The sequence below is a fragment of the Synchiropus splendidus genome, chromosome 8, assembly GCF_027744825.2.
Source record: "Synchiropus splendidus isolate RoL2022-P1 chromosome 8, RoL_Sspl_1.0, whole genome shotgun sequence".
In the NCBI taxonomy this organism is placed as follows: domain Eukaryota; kingdom Metazoa; phylum Chordata; class Actinopteri; order Syngnathiformes; family Callionymidae; genus Synchiropus; species Synchiropus splendidus.
Window position 1 is genome coordinate 19,714,971 of NC_071341.1, and position 14,509 is coordinate 19,729,479.

Genomic DNA, 14,509 nt, shown 5'->3' on the forward strand with positions numbered 1-14,509 from the left:
TTGGAACATTAAAGAAGGAAAGAGAGAAGCATCATCTTGGAAGTGCCACAGCGCTACATGATTAAACCCGGTTCATCCCTGAGTGAGTTACTGTTGTTGGTGCTTATTGATGAAGAAAAGACATGTGACATAAAAAAAGTTCTGAGGTGTTTGCTACAATGACACTTTTGACACTTTCCAAAAGCTTTTTAGATTAATAAATTAAATTAATGTGATACAATCTGCAATTTTACCCACTTCATTGCTTCTTATGTTCTCATGGTCCTTTGGTCCCAGAAAAATTTGAAAATTATTTGATTTTCCCCGAAAACATATTTTTTAAGACGCTTGAAAAAATTATTTTTGTTTCATTTTTTTCAAATACAATATATATATTTTTACTAATTCTTTTATCTTTTATTTTATTTAATTTTGGACTTTTAAAAAAGTTTTTCTATTTTTTTACACTTAAACAAATTCTTCAAAAAATATTAAATAATGCTCTTCTTTGTTTTATTCCTGTATTTTTTAGGAGTAGTAGTAAATGAAATTAATATGATAAAATCTGCAATCAATTTAACGTCTTCCTTATGTTGTCATGGTCCTTCAGTTCCAGAAAAAAAAATAAAATAAAATAAATAAAAATTATATATATATATATATATATATATATATATATATATATATATATATATATATATATATATATATATATATTTCAGACATTTGAAAAAAAAGGCACTCTCTGCTCAAAAACCTTGAGATTCGACAAACCATTTCTATGAAATCTGCCCTCTTTTTTATAAACAGAGAGCGCCCCCTCCTGAGCTGCGACAGTGAGGACACTGTTTCATGAAGCCTCATCAGCACATCAGTCATGGTACTTTCCTGGATCTGTGAAGCCGCTGGCATCAGAATTGAAGAGTTTCTATCGAATTTTGGAGACAAAGTTGGGTTGTTTTGGACCAAAAATCGGTGTTGGACCAAGAAGGCTTCTTTCTCTACAAGTTCTTAAACATGTGACATGTCGTCTTGAGCGATTTAAAAACATGAGTGACCACGAAAACCACCTGAAAATCCCTCACCCCAACATGGAATGAAGAAGGAAAGTGTCTCCTCTGTGAGGTTAAACAGTTGCCATGAATGCTTGAGTCAGGCGACTGACCCGGACTCAAGTGATGTGGGAAAACGGAGGCAGAATTACGATGACAGAACGTCCTCCGACTGTGAATTAGGAGCTGCTTATCAAACCCATCGCTAACATCCACACACCTGAGCTGTCGTGTCACTTTAAACATCTGGCGTCAGGATCCCAACCGGGGGGGGGCGTATGTCAAGCGCCCCGTGTTCCCCGACACCCTCTCCGCTCCTCTCCGTCTCTCCGGGTTTGACAAGCAGCCCAGCGGGAAGAGAGACCCGGTTAACGTATTCAGTAGATGAAACACGTGCGACAACACTCACTAATAAATATTGCATGACCAGGAGTGACATCATGTTCTTCACATCACAGCAACGCCACAGTCAGAACATTGATATCTTTTTTTATTAAGACAAGTACTCCGTTTTTTTTTTTTCCTTTTGTAAAAATGTAGGTGAACCAATACAAAATATGTATGGTCATGTTAGGAACCAAAACAGTCACTACACGAAAGAAAAGAAAAAAGTTGCCTGGTTACAAGGGAGAAAATGAAACCACCATATCGGGGTGAAGCCAACCCCGTTTTTGTCCCGTCGCCCAGGCAACAAAACGCACCCCAACATCCAACAGAAAGTACATCATTGAAATCTCATGTCACAGTAAATACACCATCTTTTCCACTGTGATTCGGGGCGAGTGAGAACAGGTTTACCGTCAGCGGTCACATCCTAGAGTCATCTACAGAACCAATACTTCATGAGTGTCTATGAACATTATTGTGATTCTGTCAACACCGACTGTACATTGTATTTATCTGTTTAACAAATCTAGTTTTCTGTCTTTGTGATCTAGGTCTATGCGAAATCATCGTTACTGGAACAGTGCACCATAGTAAGAACACGGAAACATGTACAACCGAGAGGAAAGAAACAAACATGTACATCTGGTGTTGACTGGCAGAGTCGCTGCGTTACGGGCGTGTACACTCGGGGCCTTCCTACGTTGCATGCTACCTGAGATGCAAACAACACAACAGCCGTGAACCTGAGCGAGTGGAAACATACATCGAGTCAGTGAAGTGAAAACAAGGAGAGGAGTGATGTTTCTCACCACTGCTTTGTCCCCAATTCTGTCGGAATAACACCATGAATACATTTCATTAGGGCTGCTCAATATTTACCACGTTTTTCACAACAAACATCGCAGTATAGAATAGCGGCTCTATAATAACACGTAAAAACATCTTCATAAATGGCATATTTCTATTTAAATCCCTTCCATTCTGAAATGAGATTTGTGTGCGTCACATTAGCTGTGTTAGCGGATAAGCTACGTTAGATTCTTAGCTAACCACAGCAATGTTTCATTGAAATATATATTTTCAATTGCAGTTTGTGACTTTAAAGGTCCTCTTTATAATTGTTTTTTGTTTATAAAGCTAAAAATATAATGCCTGAATAGCCAAGTTAGCTCCGTGTTATTGTAGCTTGTTTCTGCTAACGTGTTATTAGCGCTCAGGCACAACTCATTTCATATAAACTACCAAAATAAAATTCTAAACGTCAGTGAAATAGAATATAAAAGTGTGTTTAGTGATTCATTTTATGGACATATCATCTAGAAGTATTGAAATTTCCCTTTGAATTTTTATTTATTTTCTTAAGGATCAAGGTCATTTTGCCGTGTATATTATTATTATTACTTTTTTTTATGAAAAGAAGTTTAAACAAATGCATTTTTTGATTTTTTCCCCTGAATTTCAGAGTATATTTTGCAGCCCTAATTTAATGTCTGAATTTTTTAAACATATTTTTTTGATAAAACAAGCGAGTGCTGTCCATCACAATACCCAAATAAATAACAAAACACAACCATATCTTGTCTGTACCACGAATTAAACACAATAAATACATCATGATGCCGATGACGTTTGAGTCAGTGGAAGCTTCCGTGACTTTTTCACCCAAAAAGAATGACAGTTTTTACATCGATCCGCCTCGTAACGGTACATGTTGGTGGAAGTCAAGGACCAGTCATAAATACTTTCAGAAAGGAATCGCTTTACAACTCTACGTTTGTACAGCAGTGATGGGGAACCCAGGAGTCAAGGAAGGCACTCCATAAAGTCCTTCAGTCTTTTCTCTTCCGATGAGGTGTGGTGGGATGGTGGTAGATAAGGCAGTGCTTCAGTCCATCCTGTCTTGTCACCATCAAATGATCTCATTTAACGTGTGCAGAAATGACGTGAGCTTGTGTGTGTCTTCTGTGTTCTGCTCTCCGACCAAGTTCTCAACTCTCTTTCCACAGCTGTTGTTAAGATTCTGACTGTTTTATGACATCAAGATCAGAGAAGCGCCGGGAACACATTCACTGTTGCATGAAAAAAAAAAAAAACCTCTGTTGTGTGGTGAGCAAAAGTTTGAAATCTCAACCAGATTCCTCTTCGATCAGATCTGCTCATTGTGATCCGTAAAAAAAAAAAGCTAAGCGACACAGTAAAGCAATGACATTGTTTTAACACCTCAGATCATAACATAAAGAACCTGATCAATAAATTCAAAACTATATTCAAACTGCAGCACCAAAGTGAAGAAAAGTTGAAATAAAAACACTAGTATGAAGGGAATCTGCGAATGCAACACTTACTTGCTCCATTTTATGCATAAACTATTGAATTAAAATACAATTTAAATATACTTCAAACTACATTATTCTTCAGTCTTTCACTGGATCCTGTTCTAACTTCTCACTCAAACAGAACACTCTTGTGTTGTCTGGCGATTCTTCCATAGGGGGCGCCCAAGCCAGGTCAGGGTCAAAGTGTCTTCTGGCCAAGTCGGGTGGTGGGGTCAGGACTGCAGACTCTGTGGTCTCATGACAGCAGTTCCTCACTTTCTGATCATTTTGTGTGTGTAGCTGAGCTTTCTGTCTTCAGTGCGGCTCTTTATTCAGCGTTTCACTCTCCTATTTATCTATCGATAAACAAGAGCACAAACACCTCTGATGTAGTTCTCTCTTCTTTCAAACATGAAACGCATTTTCTTAGATCTGTTGTGCGTTTTGTGACCTGAACAAAAAGCAGTTTTAATTGAATAAGAAAGTTGTATAAGTAGATCTGATCTCTGAGCAAATCTGGTTGCACTTTTTGCGCTTGACAAATACTTTTTTTTTTTTCTGGCTTGTCAACATGAAAAAAAGGAATGAGATGTTCGGGAATGAAAAGCAGATCAACATATCAACCAACCGACAGTTCACAAGCACACAACCAGGTGCCGCTAGAGTTCACACCCCCACAACCTGAAAGTGAAATTCTAAACAAGCGCACGGCCAAAACAAAACAGCCTGCTAACTGGACCTGTGCCACAGTCGCAGTAGGCCAAACCACGTGGAGTATCAGCGCACAGAAGCAGTTCTCACTTTTGGTCCGGGCTCACGCGCACGAGGGGCATGAAACTGCGAGGAAGTCATGTTAACATGAGCCGAAATTCTGACCCAACGACGCTCTCTGTGACAGTTTTTTGGTCCATATAATTGAGTTGGATGGAAGAAAAGACATATTCCAGAGAATGTTTGGAACAATGAAGCGACGAAGAAGCATCTGACAGAGTATCCAAACAGATATTGATGAGCCAGTTATCCTACCTGGTTGAGTAAATACAGACTCCTGTGTCACTACCATTCTGTCTACATAGTTTCTGAGTTGTCGTCAACAATCTTCATGGCTGCCAGCCTCTGGTCACGCAAATTCTCTTTCAAAGAACATGTTCCAAGTCTGTCAGAAGTTACGCTAGCAGGCTATCGACAATGGGTTAAGGGACGCAGTCTCGGCCAAAGGTTTCGGACAAAGGTCAACGTCAAATTTGCACGACATGGTCGACCTCATCTGGTCACCTGGGAGTGAGGACAAAATGGCTGCCACGATGAAACCAATGTTGCCAAACCAAAGCACTCAAACATGGAACAAATGGTGCAGCATCCACTCGTGCTTTGGGCTGTACATCTTTCAGTGGGAGAGGAATATGGATGAACTCAAAGTGAAAAAGTTCTGGGGCCACCCAAGAGACACAATAGGAATTTGATGTGAGAACAGGCCCCACTTTGGCCCCAGAGTTCAGCCCACAGGTGGAGGTGGGTTAGGTGGGTTAGACTTGCCTGGCAGCGGGTGTTAGACGTACACAAAGGGTGTGACATCCCGGCTGAAGTAACTTGTTGGGAGATACAAAAATGACGTAGACAGTGACGTAAATGTTCTGTCGCAGCGAGAAGTTGGTCTGTATTTGACATATTAATACAAATTCAATCGGGCAAAAGTTTTCGGTTCTTAGTGAATTGAAAACCCAAAACAATCTGAGCAATACCACCGTCAGGGCAGAGTGGCTCATGGGAAAAATGGGCGGAGAGGTTTGGTTTAAAGGGGCAGTGTGAAAGTGAAAGTGAAAGTGGCCTAAAGTTCTTAAATTCTAGTATAGAAAGTGTTGAAAACAGGATCTAGAGTGGGGGATTTGGATGGTGATGTCGGCCTTGACCAGCGTGTAAATGTGTACTTACAGTCTGAAAGTGGAAAGTCACCCTCCTGAGTACGAAATCCAAGATGGCTTCCCAAAATGTACACAGGAAGCAGAAGTTTTGAATCAATAAAATACGCACATTTTGGAAATTTGACTTTCTTCTTCATCCTGCGTTTTTTCTAGTTGTAAACAAAGCGTTTATTTACCACAAGGCGGCTCATATTTCAACAATGCGTGAGAATAGCTGGACAAGTGGACCTCACTGAACTGGACTCTGACGTCATTCCCACCTCTGACCCATAAGTGGCAGCAAAGCAACCAAACAAGTCAGAAATATCCGACGCTTTTGGCCAAGACTGCGCTTTTCGTAACATGAATATTAGTTTAAGCTCAGAACTTCTGCCGATATTAAACCTCACGGCTCTTGGCGAATGGTTAAATGCTTTTCTGCAAGTGAATGGCTGGAAAATGAGGAAAACAAAGAACATCTTTGTTGTTTTTCCTTGTACACAGCATTAACACGGTGTGACGGTGAAAAGTTATTTATTTGACTCTAAAATCCGTGAAATCGCTTGGTTGTATTTCAACCGATACTTGAAGAAGATGCCTTCCAAAGTATTTCTTAAAGCCCGGATTTATAGCTACAGCACGATGTCATCAAATGGAATTGACTAAAGGAACTTGAATGACTTTCAAAAACCTTCGACTCTCCTCTATCCTAATACACAACCGGCCACAAATCTACTTATTGTCACACGGTACATGGAAATCAACTCTCTTGAGGTTTGCTGTGAGATGGTGCTTAAGTGCCGTCCTACGTCCTTTTCAAATCTACTTCCTAAAGGCAATAACTGACACTTACTGTGCGCAATGAAACTGCACGGAGCATTGACCCGGCAGGAGAAAGGTGTTGACAATGCTCCGGTCTCTGAATGTTTCTCAGGGAACGGTGAAGTGAAGTGGCTGCAGCGCACGCTGACTAAGAGAAAGGCTCCGGACAAGCACGCGAGTGGGCGAAACGCTCTCAACGGAATCCACAAAAGAAATAGAACAAGGCACAAAATAGTCTGTAAAATAACTGAACTGTACAGAATAGGCCCAGCAGTCCAGGAAGGGTCAAGACTCCACGAGTCTGGTTTGACCTCATCGCCATGCCAGTCCTACTGTCCATCGCTTCTTTTAAATATCCCCCTCCCGCCCACCAGCCTTTTACCAACCCACCAGACACCAGGCCCCACGGAGCCGCCTGCTGTCGGCCTTAGATGTAATACTCCTTCTTCTCGTCTGTGTTGTTGTGTCCGCCCTCTGCGTTGATGATGGCCGTGTCCGCGTCGGCTGCGTCGTCCGCTCCCTTCGCCTCATGTGTGAAGTAGGTTCCTGCACCAGAGCCGACTGTTATCCTAACTTTGCGTACATTGCATCTCTTATTTGTGTTGTACGAGGGAATGAATATTGTAATAACAGAAGCGCAAAACAAAACTTGCTTGAAGAACTTTTGCAAATAAAACATGTGGCATCCAATGTGAAATAACGAAATAAACACTATCAAATATCTTTCTAAATTAAATAAATATTGAAATATTTATCTATATAATTACTAGCACATCATTTAAAAAATGAATTCATTTATTTTTGTCATTTTTTTGAAAATCGTTATTTATTTTTTATTTTATTTTAACATCATACCATGTTACAAATTTTATCTGAATGTTCTGAACTTTGGAGCACTATTTATTCTGGCTGGTTAATTTTGTTATTGCTTTTCAACACGTTGTGTAACTCAAAAAACATAATAATAACATTTATTATGAATATTATTATTGATTTGGATGCTTTTCCTGCCACATGGTCTTTCTAAAAATATTTCTGTCAATACGTCAATTCTCTGAGAATATAAAAAAAATTTAAAAAATAAAAAATTCTTAAAATTTCACTCTATTTTTCTGTCATACTTTCCTCAAATATAGTAGTCAAGCTCGAGTGACCTTCTGGTGGCGGTTTAATTCAATATTTACACTCTTTAACACCAAAAAAACAGATGAAAACATGAACATTCAGGTTCAGGGCACTTTCAGCGACAACAACGCCAGAGTCTGACACAAAACTGCGTCACCAAAATTCCAAAAAATCCATGATCAAGTGGGTTTGCTCAGCAGCCACTGTTACCTTTGTGTCTGGCGAAGTATCGACCAAGAACGATAAGCGCACACAGGATGGCAAACATCACCACGGCGACCACCCCGCCGATGACAGCGTGGTCGATCTTCTGCGGCGCACCATCGCCAGCTTTGGAGTCTGAAAGAAAAGAAAAGCACAACAACTAAGTCTGTGATCAGTAGCAGGGCTCACACCTTCATATGCAGCAGCAGGACGCACTTGAACCTGCGGCAGGGAAACTATTAGCGCCGCTAAAATAAACACAGTTGTGTGGCTCTCTCCCTGCGAGCGTTTTAGCGCGACACAGTGGAGGAAGCGCTTGAAAATCGCTGCCAGGAGAAATGACAGCTCATGTTTACCAATAAAAAGGGAATGATTTAATGGAGAACGCGGGTCCAGGGAGGGCGGTAAATGCTTTACACTTTGTTACGACAAACCCACAAGTCGCCCATTAAGGCATTTTGTTCTCATTTACGGGGACGTTGCACGCGACTATCCGGAGTGAAACGGCCCAGAATGAGAGATTCTCATGGTGAGAGCTATTTATTGGTGAAGATTTTTCTTTATTATTTTACCACTCTGTGTTTGCAGCAGGGGGAGGAGAGGCCGGCAGCAAGGTCCCCATCCTGCTGGGGCCTTGTTCAAACTTATATGAGCAATATTAAAAAAGCTACTCGCTAACGTCCTCATAATGAACTTCCACAGTGTCACAGTGGGAAGGAAGCAGAAGTGTAACTGCAGCTTCAGGCACTGATGGCTTGCACTGGATTAAAATCACTGTAAAGAGTCATACGCTGCATGCATTTTCTTACCCTTATCATGGAGTTTTTTTCCAAAAAATATTTTTGAAAATGTAATTTGAGCTATCTCATATCTTCCCACCTTTTACTCATATTATTTTTTCTTTTCTTTCTTTCTTTCTTTCTTTCTTTTTTAAAACATTGTTTCAATTTTGAATTTGCATTTTAACATATATTTAATTTTCATAAATCAGTCATTATTATTTTCTAGTAATTGCAGAAATGAACGCTTTCACCTTTATATTATAATTATTTACCATTATATATCTTACTTTTTTATTTTTCATTTTTACAGAAGATCTTACAGTTTATTTTTTGACTCTTCTGATTTATTGTTCAATTCTTTTGTCATTTTCATGCTTTATTTTTCACCTGATTTTATTTGAAATTCACTGTTTATTTTCTGTAAAATTAATTCATTAATAGAATATTCACATCACACACAACATTCCAAGTCATTTCCTTGCAATACTATGAACTTGGAGCACTAACTCATTTTGGCTGAAGTCAAGTTTGTTTTGGCTTTTCAACACATTATGTTTCTCATGGTTTTGATTATGTCACTTATTTCAATGGTTTTCCATCGATGGTCTTCCCTCAATACAAAGAAATAATTATTGTCTATCATATAATGCTTATAACATTAATGCCTATTATTTTGTCTCTGTTAGCGAAATAACTTGAAAATAAAAGAACAGATCTCAATAACTTTTTCAGTAAATGTCGATTCCGGGGGGAAAAAGCAAACAATTCAAATTTGGTGTTAGTTCGTGGACGCCATTTTGGATTCTGCAGACCAGCGCTCACCAACCGTTCGGTAACCGCGAGCTACTCCAAGGGCACCGTGAGACCCGAAGGGCTACCATGGCTTCAGTACACACTTCTGAAATCACGATATATAATGGATGATAAATAACATTCCTCTCAAATACTGGTCTCATTGCTGAGTTTACGCAATAATTACTAGCGCTGGGCCGCTGAGGCTTCATGAAACAGTGTCCTCATTGTCAGAGCCCAATAGAGGGCACTCTCTCCTCAAAAATCGTAACATTTGAAGAACCGTTTCGATGAAATCTGAAATCCTTAAACTGATAACGCCCCCTATGGAGCTCTGAAAATGGCGACACTGTTTCATGAAGCCTCACTGAAAATTCCCAATGGTGTTACAAAAAAAGGAATCGCAAAATCAAACATAATAAGATGTAGTGCTGTAGACACTGCACTTGTTGAACCCCACTCAGACTCAAATCCAAAAAAATTTTAATAGATGCTTGTAGGAGGTTTGCCCTCTCTGAGTGCTTTTCCAGTTCTAGTCTTTTGCCCTAGATTTGAGAGATCCTTTGCTTTGAAACAGACCGTATGAGTCCATCCAGCCTGGATATGAGTTCATTAACCACAGATTGGGACAGTCGGCTTCAGAAGGTCAGCTCATACGACCTTGTGAAGGTCGCTTCACAGGCAGCCACTTTTGTTTTCTTCTTCACGTCCGGCTCACGACACAGTCAGCGCATCCCTCTTCTCACTCAGGAGATGTTGAGCAATGGTGACGACAGTTATTGCAGCATGAAACAGTGACGAGCGACTGCAATTCCAGCCAGGGCTTACACACAATAAAATACATTGGGATTTAAGAGGCCATTTCTGGAAGTTACAGAGCTCAATCATGAGAAACAGACACCAGTCTGGGGATAAATTGCCCCCATGCGGAGAAATACGCCAGCGCCTCAGGTGTCAGCGCGCATCACCGTCGAGCATTTAGCTAGATTTATCCGTGCTCCACAATAGAACAAGGCGGTATCTCCAGCCTTTAAATTTCCAGTCTCGGAATAGTTCAGCGGCATCTATCAATAGTCTATATCTGTGTGCTGGGCTGGCGGCGGCTGAAGGGGACGGCCGCTTCTTTGCTGCATGAGAGAGCAGCTCAATTTTCCATCCATCTCACTAGTCATGCTCCCCACTGGAATGATTTTGATAGAAGACGACCATCGCGTCTTCGCTTCTCAGCGGCGTGAGGGCGTAATAGGTCGAGTCCAAGAGAGAGGAATGACAAGTTGTCGAGAAACAAAGTTGCCGCGCATGACTTGGGGAAAAAAAAAAAGCATTGGAGTTAATTAGTTTGCTATGATAAGTTGGGTCGCGGTTGAGCGCTCAGTCTGTTTGTAGCAGCGATGTGGAGTTTGTTTACTGTACGAGCGATGTCAGCTCATTCCCGGGGGAGCGGGAACACCGTGCGGCCCATGTTAATGAACACAGCCGCGCGCAAGTAGCCGGCCAGATCTCCTCCTCCACCTTCATCCTCCTCGTTCCAAAACCTTGCTTTTGTTCGGAACTTTCACAAGTTTCACCTCAGGAGCGGCGGTGTCGGATTTAAGCCGGCGAGGAGAAGGGAAGTGTTGCATTTACAGGGAACCCGAGAGCATTTAAAGTGTCAGCAAAACAAAGAAAATGTCGTGGTTATTGTTTAGAAAACACATTAGCAGCGCCTCAGTTTTTTGGTCCTGATGGGCTGGTGAGGCTTCATGAAACGCTGTCCTCATTTCTGAGCTCAGTAGGTGGCGCTCTTAAAAATTGGGGGATTTCACAGAAATAGTTGCTCTAATCCAAATATGTTTTGAGCAGAGAGTGCCATGCAGTGGGCTCTGGAAATGAAGACACTGTTTCATGAAGCCTCATCACTAGCAAAGGGCGGAGATCGATGGAGGTGAGGGTGCAGGCAGGGTGGCAACGGTAGGCTTTATAGGACAGTGATGATGTCGGAAAGACAAGAGGAAGAGGTTGAAGTGACTGTCAATCGAGTCACGAATATAAGGACAGTTTTATGCACTTTGAACAAATGCATATTGATACTGAACTTGAATCACTATATTTTCCCTTTCATTTTCTTTCCAATTTTCAGTGGACTTTTTTGTTTTACACTTTGACACTTTCTTACGCTTGTCCCTGATTTGTGCTTTACTAAAAAACATAATTCTACTTGCCTAAAAAAATCATTAAAATTGCCAAATTAAAAATATAATTTTCACCAAAAATAATGCTTTATTTCACGCTACTACAAAGAGACCAAGACCAGGACTTTGAGGGCCAGAGGCGAGAGTTGAGTTTCTTATTGCCAAAGAAACTTTGATCAAAAATAAATCGAGAACTGAAATGTTTTCACTGGTGCAAACTCCAAAGCAGTTTGGTCCCGCTCTCAGGTCAGGTGGGCCGATTGGAAAACGATTCGCTCACTCCAGGGCTCCATGCGTGCACGCTGCGCTGCGACTGGTCGTGGACCAACAGCAGGTGAGCGGCTGAAGAAATGTCACACAGCCTCAAATGATCTCTTCGCACCGAAAACCCGCCGAGTATGGAGGCTCCTTCTCCAGCCGCAGCAGGTCGGTCGAGAAGGCAGAAGCCAGGAGGCAAGTTCATCGCTTCTCTCATCAGCCACGGCAAGCTAAAGAACTATTCGCCGCCAGAGTGAAGGTGAGAGGTCAACGCTGGAGACACTTCTACACTGTGCAATTACCATTAGCTGGAATTCCTCGCTAATGAATGAATCATTCCTCTCTTCTAACAAACAGCTCTGACGGAGGTGAACTGTGAACTGAATCCATTACGGCCGGATTATGAATTCTGAGGGCAGAATTAACCCTGGTGATATGATCGGACGGAGTGGAGCTGGGGACAAATGGAACTACAGCAGCAGGACTCCACGAAGCTCCAAGTCCGGAGTATATGAAGTATGTTCTGTTCCGATCGCAGCAACTTTATTTCAGGATGAAGACTAAAATATTGGTCGCATTTTTACTTTGCTTTCTCAATATAGTAGTCATTCAAATTTTTCAAAATTTCTTTTGAAGCTCAGCTTTAAATGCAGTCTCAACACGCCTATTTTTATTTCTGTCATTGCACAAATAAATTCCTATATTTTATTCACTTATCCACAACACAGGTTTATATCCAAGATCACAAAGATGAAAAAAACAAAACAAATAAACATTAAAGCCCTACCAAACCACTCATTTACACCCATGTCAATTTTTTTTTCTACATATTTAGATACATTTTTTAGCACTTGAGATATGATTGATGGCAATGACTTGATTTGGACAGTAGGTGGCTGGCAGAGAGAGCGAGAGAGAGAATGACCTTGCGTTGCAGTTCTCTCCATCACAGCAACATTAGCAAATCCTTAAAAATATTAGTAAATTCAGACGGTTGCTCCGAGCAGCACCATGATCAACACTTCCTGAAATTTGTTCATTTGTTTTTTTAACTTTTAGGCAGAGTTAGTCATTACACATTACAAAGGAAATATCTTCATTTCTTTACACAATTACTTTTATATTTTCATTTTCTACAGAGGAGATTAAAGCTTTTTTTATTTAAATAACTTTTCAGCAATACTCCATAAAATAAATAAATAAAAATATGTTTCATAATAAATAAGAATCAGTGAGTGTTTTCAACAAAGTCATGGATACTGCCTGCACAGGATGCAGATCAGAGAACGGACCTGGTGCAGTTTGGAACGTTGGGGGACGGAAAGTGTATTTTGGTGATAATTTGAGGGATCCAAAGTGAAGCATCGCCATGACAACTCCATCTGCCGGCGACAGCCTCAAGATGGGACTGAAAGCTTTTGGATAAACTGAAGACGCATTTGTGTAGAGCATTTTACTTCCTGCAGAACCCAGAAGCACTTTGCAATTTGGTGAACCATCAGAAGACTGGAGGAAAAAAATATTTTGGGTGATTTTTTTTTTTTTAAAGTTTAACATTCCTTTATAAATATGAAGGAGCCACTGGCTTCAGAACTGGGTTGTGGGTCGACAGTCTCCCCCCGCGACCATCCTCCAACAACCCTCCATGCTGTATAGCACAAGGAGGTGAAATAAAAACCCTCGACGGTCTCTGATTCCGGGTCACGTCACGCCTACCTGTGCAGGCGGATGAGCCAGGAGAGACATGCAGATCTGGACAGGTCAGACACAGGAGAATGTGCAACGGAAGCACTTCCACCACGTTCCACTTGTGTCACCAGTAGCCTGGATTCCCAAAATTAATGGTTCAGACTAGCAGCTGGCCTGACAGGGACCCTATCTCCGGGTAAGTCGCTGAAATAAACTTGATAAAATAAGGGCAGCCAGGGAGCCTGTCGGTCAGTCGGGGTTATTCAAACCTGTTGGACAAATGGATATTTGCAGTATAAAAAGAAGATTTTGACTTGAAGGGGCGTAGGTTTTTACCTCTGAAAAGGCTGTTTTTGTCAGTGCTCATCCGTTTGCTGGACCCTGGACTCAGTTTTGGAGTGTGTGGCAGCACGGTGGGGGCGGGGCGTCCGGTGATGTGAGACCATGCGATTGCTCCGGGGGAACGTCAGAGACCATTTCACCTCTATATACTTCAGGTTACAGTTAACGCACAACACGATGATGAGTATTTCTTATGCTCTGATATTATATATATATATTTGAGTGTCAGCAGCAGCGGCACGAGTGCTCCATGTTCCATTCAGTTTCCTTCAACAATGAATAATGCACGAAATACATGACGCAAGTTCAGTAAAGGAAAGAAAGAAACAAGAAAGTCATTGATCTGATCGAAGTTAGTTTTGACTTTCTTTGTTTTGGTGCAGGCCAGCGTGTCGCAAAGGTGGAAAATTCTATGGCAGGACGAAGGTTAAAAGTGATTCCACTATCAACTGCACCTTCGCCGACACAGACTTGGTGTGAGTCCTGTGATTGACATGCATTAATTTAATTTGCTTAACACCAAAAAGTAACTCTGCAACGCCACCGGATTTGGAATTAGAACCCTCTGGACGCCTCCCTTTGGAGGTGTTCCAGACACGTCCAGCTGGGAGGAGACCGAGGGGTCGACCCAGGACCAGGTGGAGAGATTATATCTCTACGCTGGCCTGGGAGCGTCTCGGGATCCCCCAG

The 14,509-nt window shown here is 41.3% G+C and overlaps 1 protein-coding gene across 12 annotated transcripts in view; it reads right to left on the reverse strand.

Moving 5' to 3' along the window:
• Positions 1–1,239: 1,239 nt before the first annotated feature.
• The window catches only part of cadm1b (cell adhesion molecule 1b), a 280,874-nt gene continuing 267,604 nt past the window's right edge, over positions 1,240–14,509 (reverse strand). For 10 of the 12 annotated variants that reach the window (XM_053873482.1, XM_053873473.1, XM_053873481.1 and 7 more), the window contains 2 exons: positions 7,792–7,920; positions 1,241–7,002 (listed from right to left, as the gene is read on the reverse strand). In XM_053873482.1, coding sequence (XP_053729457.1) covers positions 6,884–7,002; positions 7,792–7,920 — 248 coding nt within the window. In that variant the 3' untranslated portion in view covers positions 1,241–6,883. Of the gene's footprint in view, positions 7,003–7,791; positions 7,921–14,509 lie in introns of all 12 variants that reach the window. The other 2 variants (XM_053873475.1, XM_053873476.1) reach the window with 1 other exon arrangement.